Source organism: Desmodus rotundus, chromosome 12 (genome assembly GCF_022682495.2).
Source record: "Desmodus rotundus isolate HL8 chromosome 12, HLdesRot8A.1, whole genome shotgun sequence".
Taxonomy (NCBI): Eukaryota; Metazoa; Chordata; class Mammalia; order Chiroptera; family Phyllostomidae; genus Desmodus; species Desmodus rotundus.
In genome coordinates this window covers 3,440,099-3,458,486 of record NC_071398.1, presented here as the reverse complement: position 1 = coordinate 3,458,486, position 18,388 = coordinate 3,440,099, and the positions used below count along the sequence as shown (strand labels likewise).

At 57.3% G+C, this 18,388-nt stretch overlaps 1 protein-coding gene across 1 annotated transcript in view; it reads left to right on the top strand.

The window, feature by feature from the left end:
• The first annotated feature begins 267 nt into the window (after positions 1 to 267).
• ZNF423 (zinc finger protein 423) overlaps positions 268 to 18,388 on the top strand; it is a 262,089-nt gene continuing 243,968 nt past the window's right edge. Inside the window, exon 1 of the mRNA XM_053914730.1 lies at positions 268 to 645. Coding sequence (XP_053770705.1) covers positions 606 to 645 — 40 coding nt within the window. The 5' untranslated portion in view covers positions 268 to 605. The remainder of the gene's footprint in view (positions 646 to 18,388) is intronic.

The following is an 18,388-nucleotide window of genomic DNA, read 5'->3' as shown; positions in this document are numbered from 1 at the left end:
GGTCTCCTCCCCCCCTGAGACCCCCTCGGCTCCAGCCCCGTCCCCCCTCCTCAGATGGGTTCATTGTGAGCTCCGCACCGGGCTGCGTGGCCGGACGCCTGCAAACTTTGCACAAAAATCCGGCAAGGGGCGGAGGAGAAGGAGGAGGAGGGTGCGGGTGGCGGCGGGGTGGGGGAGGGAGGGAGGGGGCCGCAGGGGCCGGGGGCCGGCGGGGGGTGGGGAGGGGGAGGGGGGCGGCTTTTTTTTTTTTTTTTTTTTTTTTTTTTGCATAACTCGGCTCGGCCGAGTGGCCTCCGGACTCCCCGCGCCGCTGGGACCGTCGCTGGGACCGCGAGCCCCCGGCTGCCGCATTGCAACAGGCAGGGCCCCGGCGCGCCCCCCGGGCCTCCCCCCGCCCCCGAGCGGCCTCGGCCGGCCCGGGCCGCCCCCCCAAGGGAGGCCGCCCCGGACCTACGATCCGCTCCCCGCAGCCGCCGACCCGGCTGCAAAAAAAAAAGTTTCCGAGAGGCAGGCGGAGGAGAAGGGGGAGCAGGGCGGCCCGGAGCGGCGGGGGGCGGCGGGGGGAGCCGGCCGCGCAGGGCGGCGGAGCGCCGGGAGCCCCGGACATGTCCAGGCGGAAGCAGGCGAAGCCGCGCTCGGTGAAAGGTGAGCGGGCGAGGCCCGGCGGAGGCGCGAGCGGGCGGGCGGGCGGGCGGGCGAGGAGGGAGGGCGCGAGCGGGGAGGAGGGACCGGCGAGCGGGCGGGCGGCCGGGGACCCGCGCGGAGAGCGAGCGAGCGAGCGGGGAGGCGGAGGCGGCGGCGGAGGAGGCGGAGGCGGAGGCGGAGGGGGAGGCGGAGGCCGGGCGCGGGAGGCGGAGGCTGCGGCGGCGGAGGGGGCCACCGCGGACACCCTCCCGGCCCGGACCTTCCCCGGCCCGGCGCCGCCGCCCGCCGGGGACCCGGGCCTGGGGGCGCCGCGGAGGGGCCCTCGCTGCTTCCTGCGCGCCGGCCCCGGGCCCGCGTGGCCAATCAAGGGGTGCGGGCCCGACTTGGCGGGGATTGCGAATCTCGGCGGCGGCGGCGGCGGGCGGGCGGAGGAAGGAAGAGGCGGTGAGGCCGGACGCCCGAGAGGCCGGCAGCTCCGAGGCCGCTCTTGCTGGGCCACGAGCCTCGCCGCCTTTCCTCGGCCCCCACCTTGTCGCCCCGGGACGCCGAGGGCGGCGGGCGTTGCTTGCAAGCGCCCCGGCCGCCGGGTGCCCCCCGGCCGTGCCGCACACCCGTCTCGGGGCCCCCACACTTCCTGCCTCTTCCACCCAGGCCAACCTGGCCCGAAGCCTCCGCCAGGAGTTCATTGTCTGCGCTGAGCTGGCGGGACGCGGGTCCCTAGGGGAGCGCAGCGACCGCCGTGTGCGGCCCGCCCTCCGTGGAGGGCGCCCGGGACCTGTCCCCACGCATCCGTACCGCACCCTGGACACTCAGGCCAGCTTCCAGCGTGGGTCCCTGGAGTGCGCGCGTTTGTGGGGACAGGCGCGCGCTACACTCACACACACACACACACACACACACACTCACACACACACTCACACTCACACCTCTTCAATCTCCTTGCTTGGCTTTCTATTTACACCGAGGGCCCCCAGCTAAGAGGGGGCCCTTGGAGAGCCGAAGCCTCAGGGACAGACCGTGGTCGACTGAGACCCTCCCCTGCCCTTCTCTCCCCACGGGCTGGCCTCTCCAGGCCTCGCCGGCTGCTTTGCCCCCATTCTAGCCCCTCGAGTGGGTGCCTAGCGACCCCGGGAGATGAAAGAGGAGGGAGAGATGACAGCAGCTGAGTCTCTGGAGCCAAGAGTCCTGAGGCCCTTGTCTTCTCCCAACTCCCCTGATGACCTCTGGCCCGAGCCCCAGTTCTGCTCTAAAAAGTTCATTTCCTGGAGGCCTGCGAGCGGGCGCTGGGGCCCGGCTCCCTGCCTGCCAGCCTGGCTCCCGACTGGAATGGCTGGGACTGAATTAGGCAGCCGTGGTGCGGAGACATCCAGCCTTGCTCTCCCAGAGTCCCAGGAGAGTCTGGGCACCACGCTCGCCCCTCGTTGTCATCTTAGAAGGACACTGACTCAGTCCAAACACTCAGCCACCCTCCTGCCGCCTTTCCTCTGTTTTCTTGAGAGAAGTTGCTTTCCGTTCCCTCTCCCTGGCAGTCGGCCCAATCTGGAACAGCCTGGCCTGATGCACAGAACTGGGGGTCCAGAGGGTGTTCTGATGCAGGACAAGGAAGCCTGAAGAGAGGAACCCCAAGAAGGGGACAGGAAGACGGCAGACATTTGTCCTTTGGCTGCATAGGAGGGCTCTGCGGTCTGAAATTGTATTGGATTTCTTGTCTCTTTCTCTGGCTCACTGCTTCCAGAGCCGCTGAAGGTGGCCCCAAAGAAGATGTAGGCACTGAGCCTCCGGTTGGGAAGTCAGTTTTTATTTAACTCAGGCTGTTGATTTTTGAGTTAAATCTGTGTTTAGGCGCAGATTTCTCGTAGAGGAAGAAGCAGAGCTTACCTGGCTCTAACATCCATCTGTGCCTCCCAACCTCCTTATTTGAGAAGGTGAGACACAGAAAGCAAAGGTAGAGCTATTCTCGGTGAACAGATGGGGGCGGGGTGGGGGGGGTGATTCACAGTTGCCCGGCCGGATTCTGAAACTACTGCAAGTGTCTCCGAGAGAGACTCAAGAATTGGTCTCCAGTCTTTCGTGAAATGCACCTTGCCGTGACTTTAAATGAGTGACTCTAAATGTGGCTGTGTGGATGGATGGCAGACAATTCAGTCCAAGTGATGGGGGGCGGGGCACGAGGGGCTGGGGAAGAGGGCAAAGTGGAAACAGGACGGGTGTGCGCACTTTTGAGAAGTGTTGTAGATATCAACCACACAGCACCCTTCTGCCCTTGGAGTCTGAGATCCTCTCTTTCTCCCTGTGGTGGTTCTTTGCATTTTCCCAAAGCAGCTACAACTCTTGCTTCTCACCATTTTGCTTTTTATTCAGTTTACTGGGTGAATAGGGTGGAGATGTGGCCACTTATCAAGGGAGGAATTGAGAGAGAGAAGATAATTTGAATAGATAAGAGTTGTAGCAGGTGATGGATTTATTGCTTTTTAAGAACTGCCCCCCCCCCCCTTCTTAAGCAATATTCAAAAGTGTGTGCTTGAGCATGGACAGCCACCCACCAAGCATTTAAAACGACAGGTCTTCACCTTTAAAGGTGCTTGAAGGTGCTTCTTAAGGAACAGGGGTGCCTTTTAAATTTGGTTTTAGTTTATGTCGCCCCCGCGGCTGTGTGTCTGAGCTGAGGCAGAGGCGTGGTGGACTTCCCCAGCCCGCACACATTCTGCGGTGAAAGTCGCTTCACTGTAATTTGTAACTGATCTCGGAAACGTGAAAGCCCATACATAGCAGGGAGGAAAGACAGAAATGTAACAGTTTCTAATGGATGCTCAGAAAGTGTGATTTGAAAGCACCGCAGCTTTGAAAGTCAAACAGGCTTCTGCAGGCCGGCTGGGTTCGCTTCCCATTCAGGGACACAACCTCTCTTCTGGAGTGGGGTCACTTGTCCCCGGGGGTGTTTGTCCTTTTTGGGAAAACCCAGCTCCCCGGGAGGACACCCAGCGAATAGGGAAGGGAGCTGGGGCATTAGGGCAGGGGGCAGAATAGCCTTATTGGTTTTCAAAAGCCTCATGATTAAAAACCAACCAACCAACCAACCCCCCCAGCCTCACACCTTACGAGAAAGTCACATTTTCTGACGGATTTTCCCTCCCTGCGCCGGTCTCCCCCTTTCTGGTTTCCAGGTGGTGTGGTGCGGCATTGGTTCCCTTTGATAGTTGTGGCCTTGTTCGGGGGGCTCTTCTCATCCCATCTCACTGATGTTATTTCTGTGGAGAACAAATGTCGGGGGTTGGCCTACCTGTTCCCCTTCACCCACACTGCCTCCTGACATCCACGGAACAGCCTCTTCATTTATACAGAAAATTAATACATCTTTTCCCAGCCTCAGCTTCAAACTTTGGAATAATTGGTAATACTGTCAATTTTCTCCATCTAGCAACAGCCTGTTAATTACAGTTCTTAATATTAATTAGCAGTGAGGCCGTGTCCATGCACCGCCCCCCCCCCCCCCCCCCCCCCCCCCCCCCGCCAGCCCCAACGTCCAAAACTACTCCCAGTGCCTTCTCTGGGCTCCCCTCCCCCTCTCGGTCCCCTCCCCTGCCAGCCTGCAGCTCCTCAAAAGTCCGTCTTACAAATTTGGTGGTCTAGGGACTTGGGAACAGTGTAGCTTGCCGCTGCTCGTGTTTCCATGGAAATAATTGAGATGTAATAAATAGAGGCGTTCTGAGGTTACAGGTTTCTTGATTCAGCTGAGACCACATACAAGTGTAAACTGTCCAGATTTGTTTGGCTAAATGTACATGATCTTGTAGGAAGGGCAAAACAAATCCTTTATAGGTTCTTCAGCTTCGCCTGTGGTTGGGGGCGCCTGGCACCTTCTCCTCCAATGTAACCACCCCCCCTCTTCAATGAAGTCCCCCTTCCCAGCTTTGGAAGCCTGTCTCCCCGTCCAAAACATCCTTTATGTCTGGTAATTGCTGTTGAGATTCTTACACCTGTTTGCTTGCACAAACTTAGCCATCGAACAAAGATGACCTTGCTAAATGGTTAACCGTAAGGTGCCTGGGGTGCGTTAATAAGGAAAAGGGCAAAATGCCGGTGACTTTGCAGTCGGCAAGTCATTCGGCGGAGCCCGTGAGCCCTGGCAGGGCTGTGGCACGCCACAGCGCGTTAGCGGAGGAGGAGGGAAGCCGGAGCGGGGCATCTCTGAGCACTGCGCTCTGGCTGGGGATGAAAGGCTGGGGATCCGGTTCAGCCTAAATGAAAGTTGCAATAATTGCTGTATCGGTAGCCAACTCTTAAGCTGGTGGCTGTGGAATTCTTCCCCTGATGTAGGATTTAATAGTCTGGCAATTAGATGCATTGATTTCTCTTAACTGTTCATTTGGATGTGTAAACGCAAGAAGCCTGCCGCTGAGGCTGGCAGTGCACACGGGCTGCCTGGTGCTCGGAAAAGGGCTGCCGTAGGTGGTTGGTGTGTGTGAGTGTGTGTGTGGGGGAGAACAGGATGCCTCCAGGCGGTGTTAGAGCCGGTTCCCTCTTCTTGTACCATTTCTGCCCGTTTTGCAGTGAAATGAACAGCACTTCTTGTGCAGATACTGTTGAAAAATAAACACCGGTGTCCAGTGATGTCTGGAAAGTGAAAACATCCTTTTCTGCTGCAGGTGCATGGAGAGTAATATCTCTGTGTTTGAGTGACTGGACTCCCCGCGTGGTTTTGGCAGATGGCCTGTTAGGGACCAGAGGGAAAAGTCACAAAACACCTTGGCTTTCAGTTCCAGAGGGACCTCCAGGCTGGAAATGGGGAGTTCTCTCTCCCCCTCCTGCTCAGCTATCGCCTTTGATTCAGGGCCACCTAGACCCGTCCGGCCCTGGAGACGGGTGGGGTGTGGCACGCTGGACCCCTGGGCGGGCCGTGGTGTCAGTGGCTTCCACAGAGAGTGTAGACAATGAGCTCTTGCAAATATTAGCATCTCTGAATTTCCTGCTCCTGGGCCTGTGAATGCACCAACTTCTTACACTCAGGCAGCTGTGACCACCCAGGGAGGATGGCCAGCTGGTTTTTACCTATTTCTGTTTTCATCCTCACCTGAGGATATGGTTTTTTTAAAAAAAAAAATAAATTTGAGAGAGAGAGAGAACGTAAAATATTGATTGTTGCCTACCTTACATGCCAAGGCTGGGCGCCGGGGATCGAACCTGCAACCTAGGTATGTGCCCTGACCTGGGGTTGAACCCACACCCTTTGGTGGACGGGAAGATGCTCCAACCAACTGGGCCACCCAAGCAGGGCCCCAATTTTTTTACACCAAGATGGATGAGTTCATTTAGTTCGCTCTTGGATTGGCCGGGGTTGGGGTACGTTCACCCTCCCCTGAATCCTGTCTGTGGTACACAACTGTTTTTAAGGAATGTTATCTTCCTGTCTTGAAAACATTTGTGATCAATATTGGGGCGCCTTCCTTACCTGCGGGGTAATCACGGCAGACAACTACCTGGGAGCCAGAGTAGTTGTGCGCCCAAATGGACTAATGAAGCCTGGGTTGGTGATGTCCCAGTTGAAGTTTTTGGTGCCGGCCCGTCCGCTCCCTTGGCCCGTGGAGGGAGAGGTAGGGCGGAGAGAAGCGGGGGACACCCTGATGGAAACTTCGCATTCCCAGCCTACCTGCCCGGGTCGGTGGCAGCCTATGACCGGGGATGTACACTCCGTAAATAAAAATACTTTACCTCTTTCAAGGCGTGCCAATTAGCTGATTGCTCGGTGCGGCTGCCTTAAGGGGAGCGCTGTTTTACCTATCTTCTCCTCCAAAGGGTTGATTTTTAATGTCTCGCGGAAAGGATTCTCTTTGTCTTGATTGATGTCAGGAATAAAAGCATGATGGTAATATCCCTTTGAAAGCTATTGTACTGTCAGCCGGGCTGACAGCGGAGGGCCCCCCAGCGTTATAGATTAGTGCTGTGAAAACACGCCGCTCTCTTTGTTACGTGGCTGTTGTTCTACCGGCAGAGTCAATTACCCGATGTGAGCTCAGTTACCCAGTTGACTTTGGAAGTAGCAGCGCCGATCATTCTCGCCTTTAAAGATATGATTTTCCTTTGTTGTTGTTGTTGTTGTTGTTCTCTCTCTCTCTCTCTTTTCTTTGGCCTTCCTTTCTCTGGTGTTCCCCTGCCTCCCCCCTCTGGTGAGCTAGGCAAACACGCTCTGGTGTCAGCTGTGACAAGTCACGTTCCGAGATCGCCCCGTCACTATATCCGAAGTAGTCTTCTGCTCATTCACATTTCCGTGGCTTCGTACGGACACAGTGACCGCGGCAGCCAGGGTACGTGAAGGACCTGTCTGGCCGGTGGGATGGCAGTGCTGATGACCTCTTACCGAGTGCATTGTTCCCAGGGTTTGGGGGCCGCGCGGTCGGCAGATTCAGGGTTTTTAAAAGTTTCCTTAGACTCTGACTGGGGCTGAACCAGGCTCAGGGACCAGAGCAAATAGTTTTGTGTTATAGGAGGTTGAGAAGCACTCCAGTTTCAGAGGACGGGGCTGCCGAGTTTAGGACCCTGCTAAACTGGATGGCACTTTACATGTATATTTAATCTTCACCAAAGGGTATGTTTATTGATGAGAGAGAAATAGAGAGAGAGACAGAGAGAGACAGACAGAAATCCATCAGTTCCCTCCCGTACATGCCCTGACCCAGGATATTGAATCTGAAACCTAGGTATGTGCCCTGACCGGGGATTGAACCCACAACCTTTTGGGGTATGGGGATGATGCTCCAACCCACTGAGTCACCTGGCCAGGGCAGATCCCAGATGGCATTATGCAGGTGGGGAGGGGTCTCATAAGGGAACCCCAGAGCCCATCCTCCCGTCGCAGGTGGCAAAGTCAAATAATGAGGCACTTGAGGTGTGCCTTGACCGGGCGCCCTTGGACTTGGAAGGGATCCATATGCTGTCTAAGTGTGTGACATCTTGCCCCTGAAGGAGATGTGAGCCTGGAAAGGTTGGAAGCCAGAAATGGTCGGGGCGGATGTTGTGTATTTACCCCCTTCCATCCCCTGCCGTCTCCAGAAAGACGGAAACCTAAAATCCCCAAGTTCTCCGAACGCGGCTGCCAAAGAGGCCGTTCCTGGAGCGTGGGCAGAAGGACCTGGGGCAAGGAGACCGCTGCTTCGGACTCCAGGTGACAGGGACTCATCAGGAGACTTTGTCAGAGGACACTAACTGTGGGCCTCCGACGTTGTTATCACGAACCACCAGACAAGAGCCCGTGTTCACCAGCAATCTGTCAGGGCTAATTTTGTTTTTCTCCAATAATTGAAAATTAATGTCTTGAAGTGAAAGCAGATGTTCGTGTCATCTTCTGAATTGGGATATAAAATGGGGCTGTGTAGATGGGCTCACTCGTTTAATAGCATTTTCACTCTCGCAGCTAATGGGGTGATGGGGCTGACGTCAGTGAAGGCCCCGGGCTTTGGGGACGAGAGAGGCGTGGAAGCTGGTGGCCTGTCTGGGGGGCGCACTGGGCGCTGGGCAGGAAGCCCCCGGGGAGCCCTCCTTTTGGAGGGAGAGTGTGTAAGTCCACACACTTCCTTGGGCATGAAAGTTGGACGGTGGATTGTTGGGAACCCGCATTCTTCCCAGACGTGTTTATTGAGATAATTCAAGGCATCGAGTGGGAAAAGGTGTGTGAGCCTTGACTGGGGGAGAGTGTGGATTCGTCCACAGCAGCTGGGTCCTCAGCGGGGTGGTCCTCACCTTCACCGGCGGTGGAGCTGGTGGCAGTTGCGGAATCAGGAGCCCACTTGCGGACTCACCCAGCTGGTCCGGGGTGGGGGGCAGCGGCCCTTCATTTCTTTTCTTCATTTCTTTCCTTTGTAAAGATTGGGACATAGGCAACATTGATGCCATCTTGGCCATTTTAAAGGGTACAGTTTAGTGGCTTCAAGTATGTTCACACTGTTGTGCAGCCGTCACCACCGGGAGCTTCCATTTCAGTCGGCACCCGGGGGTAGTGGGTGGGCAGGGGTCTCAGCCCACCCCACTCCCAGGAGGCCTTGCAGTTCAAGCTCTGTCCTTCCGCGTAGAGCTGGGAAAGAGGCCCAGACGCCGAGGGGCCCTCTGGAGAGCTGGGCTGCTTTTCCTGGCTCTAGAGTTAGAGGTGAGGCTGGTGGGCCCAAAGCCAGGGCAGGGGTGAGGGCCCTGTTGGGTGTGGTGGGCCGGGGTGGGGGGGTTGGTGCAGGGCAGGCGGGGTGCTCAGAAGCTGTTGAGTGATCAGGTGACCGGTCTCAAGACCAGCAAGGTCCTTCTCTCGAATGTGCTCGGGGACACATCTCTGTGAAGCCTGAGACCGGTAGGGTGTGAGCTTGCCCAGTGGCCCTGGCAGGGGAGGCCCCCTGGAGGCCCTCACACCTGCCCACCAGGACCCAGGTGGCCAGACTCGCCCCCTCCCCCCAGGCACGCTGCAGGCGGGTCTGCCTGTGATGAAGAAAGGTGAGGGGCAGCTACTCCGAATGGCCGCTGAGTTGCCTTGACCTGCGGCCCGCGTCTGGGCGCCGCAGGCTCCTGTACTGACCTCCTTGGCGTTGCCAGGCCCCCTTTCCCTGTAATTGCAATTTGCCCTTTTGTTACCTAGCCATGAATTCGTTTTTGCAACGTTGTCATTCCCTGTCCTGCTGTGAGGTTTATCTCTTCTGTTGGTCCTAATTAAATAAAACATACTGTTCACCTGACTCCTGTTGCACTGAATTTTACCTGCCTGAAGGCAGGGGTGGCCATCTGGGCTTGGTTAGGGAGCAGGGCGTGGCTGGCTAGGGGGTGCTGGAGGGTGGCGGTGGCTGCCACATCCAGGCTGGAGGTACCCCCTTGGCCTGGGGGCTGCGGGACCTTGTAGCCAAGCAACGTAGTGCATATTCTGGTTTCTGAAGCAGAATATGTCCCTAGCCCCCTGGGGCTGCAGGGGGAGAGACAATCACCAGCTCCAGAAAGTCCCCAGGGAGAGGATGAGGGAGGAGAGTGGCCTCCCAGGGGCAGGGAAGGATGGAAAGAGGGGGCAGGCCTCTGGTCCCCGGCCCCCCGGGGGTGGAGGCTGCAGAACGGGCTGGGATCCCTAGGGAGCATCTAACCTTGCACACCTGCCCGGGGCCCAGGACAGCATCTGCAGAGGCCCTGTGGCTTCAGGGGCAGACTGGCCAGCCAGGGGCCTGGCATGCATGATGGGAAGATTCAGACCTTTGCCTTTTGCCTTTGAACTTCTCAGGAGCCTGAAAATCCTGGGTTGGGAAGGAAGCTTGGAGGCCAGCTCTTTCAAACTCCGTGGGTGTGTCTGTGGTGTCCCAGGTTTCCTCCGGCTGGGCCAGCTCTCGTCCACGCCCTGAATGGGAGGGCACCTATGGGTTCCTGATGGGACTTCTCCTCCCGGCAGGCTGCAGTCTGCCTCCTCTCACTTAGCGCGCCGGTCCTGGGTCTGTGTCCTGGGGCTGCAGGGAGCCACTCAAATCCCGTCCCCGGAGCGGCCCTGTGGAGAGCTGGCAAAACTCGCCTGCCCTCCTCACTCCGGGGAAGGATTTCTTTGTAAGGGATGCGGCCTGTCTGGTGGGCTTCTGGGGACCCCGGGCTCACTTGTCGATGGCGTCCCCCTGGGCTCCTGGGTCCCTGTGTTTCCAAAGGGTTTTTAATGAAGTGAATGAGTAAGTGTGTAAACTGTAGAGGGGAAGCATGAACGGACCAGTGAATGAGTGACTCAGTGAGTAAATGAATTCCTGAATGAAGGAGTGAGCGTGAGAATGACCGGGTGGGCGGGCTGACGGGGGTGGGGGCACAGGCCATTTTTAAGGCCTGGGCAGAACTTGGGCTCACCGTGGGTACCTGTGAGAGTCCCTCCTCACCTTCTCCGCCTCCCTTCAGGTGTTCAGGAGGTGAGAGCAGCCCCACCTGGGGCGGGGAGCCCTTCTGCCCCTCTGGGTGTGGGGTGGGGTGGGGGGCATGGCTCGAGCCGGGCATTGCTGGGCGTGTAGCTACTGTTCATTGAAGGCTTTGTGCCAAGCACTGTGCTAGATTGTAAAACACTGTTTTTAAATGATACAAGCGGTATGAGATTTTTGTACCAATTTGAAATAAATCAAAACTTTTAATTGAATATATGCCCCGCCCCCCAGCCGCTCCACCATCCTGTCTCATTGCCGATGGGGCTTCAGACTGGACAGAGCTGACCTCATTCAGGGCTGGCCAGGGAGGGCTCTGCAGCCCAGCCCAGTGGGCTTCGGGACTTCCTCATCCTTCAGGGACGGTGTGCCCCCGGCGGCAGTAGGAGTTGGGGAGGAGCGGGAGAGGTTTGCAGGAAGGAGGACATGGGGGGTGTGTACAGGGGCCCCTTCCAATGAGGGAAAACTCAGCACAGAGAAGGAAGCCCCTCTGCTCATTTCTCTTGGGGTGAGAAATGGGGTGGGTGCAGGTGGAGGAAGCATGCTGTGTGGTCTTGGGCAGACAGCTCCCTCCGTGGGCCTCTGTGTCCCTGTCTGTGAAGTGGGTTGGAACTGGTTGGACTAGCTACGTGTTTTAGGTGGCTCCGGGTTGTAGTTCCTGGCACATAAGAAGGGGAAAACACATAAAGCTTCGGCTTTCAAATATTACAGGCTAGATCGATGTTACTAGGTCTTTTCGAGTTGCTTGTTGCAGGGACCAGTTCACAGACCGGGAAGCCTGAGGAGGCGGCTCTGGGGAACCTGGAGAGCAGGGCAGATTTGCTCCCTGGCCCTGGATGAGCAGGACCCACGTGTGCCCATCCAGGGCCGCCAGCATGACCAGCCCTGGTCCCCGGGGAGGACACGCAGAGAGACAGTCACGACCAGGCACTCGCTGTGCCAGGCCCTGCCTCCCTCGCTTCCCATGGGTTCTCCATCCCGGCTCTCTGGTGTTCTCGATTTCCCAGGCGCCCAGACCGAGGCTCCCGAGTACCTGGCCCAAAGTCACACGGCTGGAGGTCGCAGAGCTGAGGTTAGCCCCGGCCTAGTCCAGCTCCAGAGCCCAAGTCAACAGCCATGACCTTTATTTATACCTGCCTCAGTGGCCAGAACGGACAACAAAGAAACCCGTGATTCCTGCAGGGGCTGGAGAAGTGCCGAGACTCTGGGCTAGGACAGAGGGCTGCGGGCACAGGCGTGGCACATGGGTCCAGTTGCCCACCCAGTATGTGCAGTCTGCCTTTGGGACTGCCCCTATTCACATATTTAAAAAAGTGATTTACACATCCAACAAAATAATGCCCCCCCTCCCTAGAGATAAGCACTGTTCTTAGTTACCATCCCTTCCAGACCCCTTCCGTGGTGCATTTGCACAAAAACCTGTGCCTTTACCCACGCGGACAGAGTCTGAAACCCAGAGAGTGCCAGGGACTGCTTGACGCCGCCGCTGTTCCTTGGACTTGGCACGTAGCCGTGAGTTCCCAGTCTTGGTTGCGTGTCAGTGCCATTGTAGGCACTGAAAGAAATAGCCATCCCTGGGCCCCACCGCAGACCCAATAGTCCAGAGTCTTTGAGGGTGAGACCCCAGCCCAGGTGTTTTTTCAAGCTTTTTGATTCTTCAAGGGTGCGGCCAGGGCTAAGGGCCCTGAGTCTAGAAGGTCCCAGCACGTGGGTGGTAGAGACCTTCTCTGTAGCCAGGCTGCTTCAGAGCAGAAGGGCCAGAATTTATTCACATCCCTCTACGGATGGACACATAGTTGCTTCCAGGTTTTTGCTGTTATAAATAGTGATGCAATCAGTGAGAATCCTTGTTTATAAATTATTGTCTTTAAAAAAAAGATTTTATTTATTTATTTTTAGAGAGAGGGAAGGGAGGGAGAAAGAGAAGGAGAGAAACGTCGATGTGAGAGAGAAACAGTGATTGGTTGCCTCTCACGTGCCCCCACCCAGGGACAAGGCCAGTAACCCAGGCATGTGCCCTGACTGGGAATTGAACCGGCGACCTTTCAGTTTGTGGGAGGATGCCCAAGCCACTGAGCCACACCAGTCAGGGCGGTTGTTGTGTTTCTTAGGCCAGATTCCTGGAAGTGGAATCCTTAGGTCGCAGGGTAGTCAGGTGGGAAGCTGGATGGATGTTTCCACATTGCCCTCCAGAAAGGGTGGGCCCACGTACCCTTCAGTAACGGTGTGTGAGGGTGAGTTCCTCCGAATCCGGCCCTCACAGGATGGGTCCTTTTTCTGTCTCTCCCTCCTCCTCTTCCTCCTCTTCCTCCTCTCCTTCCTCTCAACTTCTCCACTCTCTCCTTTTGTCTATCTGGCAGGCAAGAAATACCTTATGGTTTTAATTTGTACTCTCTTGATTGCTAGTGAAGTTGACGATTTTTCTTATGTTTATAGACCGTTTTTACTTCTTCTTCGGGAAGGGGCACTGCACTGAATGTGGAGCTCGGGGGTTTGGGCATTTCTTTCCCTCAGCTCATTCTTTAGTCATGTCTTTTTTCCATCCATCCATCCATCCATCCACCCATCATCCATCCATCATCCATCCATCCATCCATTCATTATCCATCCACCCATCCATCCATCATCCATCCATCATCCATCCACCCATCCATTATCCATCCATCATCCATCCATCCATCCATCCATCCTCCTTCCCTCCATCCATCCATCCATCCATCCATCCATCCTTCTTTCCTTTCCCTCCCTCCCTTCATCCCTTCTTCCTTCCTCCTTTCCCCCCATTCATCTAAATCCAGAGTAGCTCACCCAGGCAAGCCTCTTGGCCTGGGCTACAAGGAGGCTGCAGAAATGAACGAAATGGACGCCACGCTCTCAGGGAGTGCACAGTCTGGAGAGGACATAAGATCCTAACTACAGGACCAGACAGGACAGCCCAAGACAGAGGTGCAGGTTGAGGGCCGAGACAGGCTGGAGGAATTCCTTTGGATGGGGGAATCAGTCGAGGCCTGGAAGAGGGCCCAGAATCACAATACCAAGAGCAGCTAACATTCATGAGCACCTCTTTTTGTTCATCCTCACCTGAGGACATGCTTATTGATTTTAGAGAGAGGGGAAGGGAGGGGGAGAGAGAGAGGAAAAAAAATTGATGTGGGAGAGAAACATGATCAGTTGCCTCTCATATGTGCCTTGATGGGGGACGGAACCTGCAACCTAGGCATGTGCCCTGACTGGGAGCTGAACCCACGACCTTACAGTTTACAGGATGATGCTCCAGCATCCCAGCCACAGCGGCCAGGGCTGATGAGCACAGTAGCTTATTTAATCTCGACACCCACTGCCTCCTGACCGTGCAGGTAGGGGCCTCAGGCTTTCTTCCCCCGGAGCAATAATGGGCCTCAGAGAATCCTCAGCTGAACTCCTTCCCATGTGAAGGAGTGATCAGACTTTCTTAGAGAGGGAAAGTCAATGTTCAAGGTCATACAATGACCTTGTTTCAGAATTGTGCCTAAGGACAGGGCAAGGATTGGAGCCGGGGGTCATGCCTACCACTGACCCAGGCCAGGGTGCACCTTGGGAACACTCTGGAACCCAGAAGCTTCTGGGATGTGTGTGTGGGGTTCTGAGCAGGCAGACCTGGGCTCCCACCCCTTATCCCACCATATCCTTGTCTTCATTTTCTGTGACATGGGGCTCTGCTCCCAAGAGAGGTGTGAGGGCGAAGTCTCAGGCCGGGAGACAGCGCTTTGCGAGGCTGAAGTGGTCATGGGGTTGGGTTGGAGTCACGCTCTGGAGCCGCCTAACTTTGCCCGTCTGCCTCCCTCACACACGTGCACCTGTGGGTTTGCGTGCAGAATGCTGGCCAGCAAAAGTGGGCAGGGAAAAATTTAGCTTTTACCTTGTCACTCACTGGGCCACCCTACCCTCTTGGAGGAGCCAGCTTGGGGATGAGGCTTCAGCATCCTCTATGTCCATTGTCCCCACCTCTCCAAGGACAGCTGCCCTGTTTAAAGGGCATGCTGGCCAGGCACAGGGAAGGGGACTTGTGGGAGGGTGCGTGCCCCCGAATGGGGACACGTGTGTGCCTGTGTGTGCCTGTTGCATGTGCATGTGTGTGCCCACAACTGTGTGACATGTGAGTCTATATGTGTGTCTGCAGTATGTGTGCGCCTGGGCATGCGTGTGTGTCTTGGGCTGGTGTGTGTACACACATGCACGTTTGCACGGTCCAGCCTGTCCGTGCAGGGGCAGAGGGAAGGCTCGTGGGGGGTGGGCTTTGCTCTTGAGTTTCCTTCATACCCATTCTTTCCAATACTTTTGGAGCACCTACTGTGTGCTCAGCACTGTGCTGTGCCCGGCCCTGCAGAAAGACAGAAGCGAGGGACCTCTCCGTTCTCAGGTTGTTGGCCATCTGTCCAGCCATGGTTGCGAGGGTGGGACATGGGTGTCTGTCAGAGTTTCCCAAAACGTATTCCAGGATTTTGTTGCTGCCCCACCAAAAGGACACAAAAATGCGTTCTGGGGCCAAGCACGTTTGGCAGACGCTGTCTGATGCAGAGGTGACAGTTTGCAAAGCTCTCTGGGCTTCTCAGGGCCTCTCAAATGCGGATGCGGGCCTGTCTCGGAGATGGTCCTCCCGGTTCTCTGTTAGTCCTGGTTCCCCTACAGCCCACCACCCCACAATCCTGCCACCCCAGGGTAGAGCCTTCCTGTGAAACCTCCTCAGCTGAAATGAAGGCAGAAAGCAAGGAAGCAGTTCCTATTAATGTACATGAAAAGAACGCAGAGCATTCCCAGGACCCAAACAAAACCCAGCAAACCCCACCAAACACGCTCAGTGTGACCACGCCCGGTTCCACACTAACGCCCTCACGGGCTCTCGCAGGCTTTCCTGGTACCTCAGGACACGCTTGCTCATCGAGGCACAGAATAGGTCGCAGTACAGCCCAGATGCTCACAGACAAGTTCAAAGCTGTGGGGCTGGATGTGGAGATGCTGAGTGTGGTCCCCTGGAAGGAGCTTGGTGGCTGCTCTCGCAGCTGGGGGCCACTGCCTCTATGAAGCATTGGATGCTATTTTCACTTTTCTTTGTAAAAAAGCAAAAATCCTCTTCAGATTTCTTTCAGTTTTCAAAAGCAGGCACTTGTCTTAAAAAGCAGGTGCTAATTTTGTAAAAGCCAAGTGGCATCATGCAAACTTTCAAAAAAGCAGGGAAAACCCCCAGTTTCGGATCGTCAGATCTCCTGGCTCACCTGTCACGGAGTCCTCTTATCCGGTGTTTATGGTTTGCCGGTGTCGCCTGTTGGTTCATTCATTCCTTTGCTTGTTCCACCCCTGCGTGTTTATTGAGTACCTACTCTGTGCCGGGCACTGTTCGCGGTGCTGACCAGGCAGGTGATTCTGGAGGGAGCTGGGGGTCCTCTACCAGGATGGGAGTTAGTGACACAATCCCTGGGACATTAGCCCAGGGGAGGCCAGGAGTGGTGGTGGAGGCCTCCAGATAGGGCCACTGGGAGGGGACACTTGAGTCTGGGCTGACGGGGGGGGGCGGTTCGGAGATGAGCTGCAGGCTGGAAGCCTTTGTGGTTGGTGCTTTGAAGGGGCTGAGGGATGTGGGGGGGAGAGGTCCTTCCGGTGGGGCCTCCTTGCCAAGCTGGGAAGACCCCCACTGGTCCAGCCCTTTGGTTTCTATGACACAGCCCAGGCCTCAGAGAGAGTCTTCTCTGGGCCCTGAATCAGCTCGATGGGGCTGGTTCTGGAAAAGGGGGACCTCTGATTCCCAGTCCCGCCCCAGGGGCCCCAGTGACGCTCCTCCCTCCCCAAACCACGCTGCCCTGTCTCAGCACAGCCCTGTGAAGGTCACCACGGAGGGCTCAGGGGATGGCCCCTCCTGGGCTGGCGGCTGTGAGCAGAGCCCCTGCCTGTCTCGGTCACTGCCGTGTCCCCAGTGCCTGGCACCGGACCCGTGTCCCCACCCCCATGTAACAGATGGCTAAAGGAGGCCAGGAGGCTCCCACAGCCCATCGGAGGCCCAGCCCAGAAAGCAGCTCTTGTCCAAGCCAGGGCTGGGACCAGGGCTGGTGGGGTGGGGGCGGGCAGGGATTTCCAGGGGGGCGGTTGGGGCTGGAGGCCTCTGGGCCCCTCCTGGGGTCCGCCTGTGGAGTTGCTGGTATGGTGTAGGAGCTAGGAGAGGAGCAGGGGAGGGTGGGGTGGCAGGAGGTGGAGGAGGAGTGGTGGGGAAGAGGGGAGAGTTCAGGGTGGGAGAGGGCCAGGCAGTGGGGTTGGTTAGCAGGCTGGAGAGGAGCTGGGGAGCGGACCGGGAGGGGTCTCTGGTTTAGGGGCCAGGCAGCCGGGTGCTTGGGAACTTGGCCCCTCCCGAGCCCTAGTCTGCTCGGACAGCAGGCAGCCCGGGGACCCCTTTGAGGCTCCTGTCCTGGGAATGCATCGGCCGCCCCCCCCGCCCCCGCCCCCGCCCGGGAGGGCTCCATGGCTGCGCTGCAATAACTCAGGCTGGGGTTTGGGCACAAAGCGGCCTCGGCAGGACGCCGGCTGGGAAGGCGCGGGCTGTGGCTCTCGCTTGTGCGTCCTGATGGGGCCTGGGCTTGTTCTGCACCGCGGGGCCCCGCCCCTCCTACTCTGGGGCTGGCAGGCGCAGCGGGCACCCCCCAGAACGCCGCAGTCCCAGGCCCTGAGCTGGGGGCGGGGCCTTGATAGGCAGTGCCTGCGTCTAGTCCACCGCTGGGGGCTGCCCCTGGGTGGGCTGCGGCCCTGGGGGCTGGATGTGTGACGTGGGGGGACCCTCTGCTCCGGGGTAGGGCTGGGGGAAGGGCAGCTGGCAGCAGCAGGGGCCATCCACTGGGGTATCGTAACAACAAACAACTGTCATCCATTGTTCTGAGCGCTTCATACTCATTCATTCCTTCAGGTTCCATAGCAACCCCGAGAGGTCGTCGATCGCCCCAGTTTACAGAAGGGGAAACTGAGGCACGGGCTGGCAAATTAAATTGCCCAGCGTCCCACAGCTAGGACTGGACAGGATGCGAAGGCAGGCTCTCTCACCTCAGAGCCAAGAGTGGCCGTTGGCCTGGTGGCCAGGAGTGCATGTGTGGGGTATTCCGGGCGTGGGGGTGGTTTTGACTGCATTTGTGTGTGCTGAAGAAACTGCAGACAGAACATTTGCAGACAGATCTGAGTCACGATTCTGGGTTTGCCACTGAAAAGTCACCACTCATTGATTCCTTGGGTGCGTACTTCCTGCCTTCATTCATTCCTGGGAGGCGGATCTCGGACTCTGCCCTAGGTGTTGGGCTGCTGCTGGGTGCCCAGCGGGGAGTGGAGAGGGCCAGCCCCGCCTCCAGAGAGCTTCCTCCCCACCGAGCTGGGGGCTGAGTAGTGAGACCAGCAATAAGTAAATGGGCACAGTTCCACCAATGCATTTCTCAGGGAGAGACTGTCCTGCTTCTCAGCCTTGGACAGCGCTGTTCTGGGAGGTCAGTTGGCCAGGGCCAACGGGAAGGAGTTGCAGAGGGAGGTTCTGAGCTCATTCTTGGGGCCACCTCCCCTACTTTGGGCCCAGCCCTGCTGGGGAGGAGGAAAGGCCATGGTCCCTTCCCAGGAACACCTGATGGGATAAAATCTGGGGGGATTTTGCCAGTGTGTGTCTGGAGGGGCAGGGACAGTGTGGTGGGCTCTCCTGGAAGGGTGGGGTGGGACAGATGGTTGGGCATGGGGCAACCCTGATGGTCTTTCTGGGGATCCCCCAGGGCAGGCCCCTGGGCCTTGAGCTTGACGGCCCCCAGAGAGCTGCATGACCCCTGAGCACCGCAGCTTGGGCCTGGAGTTCT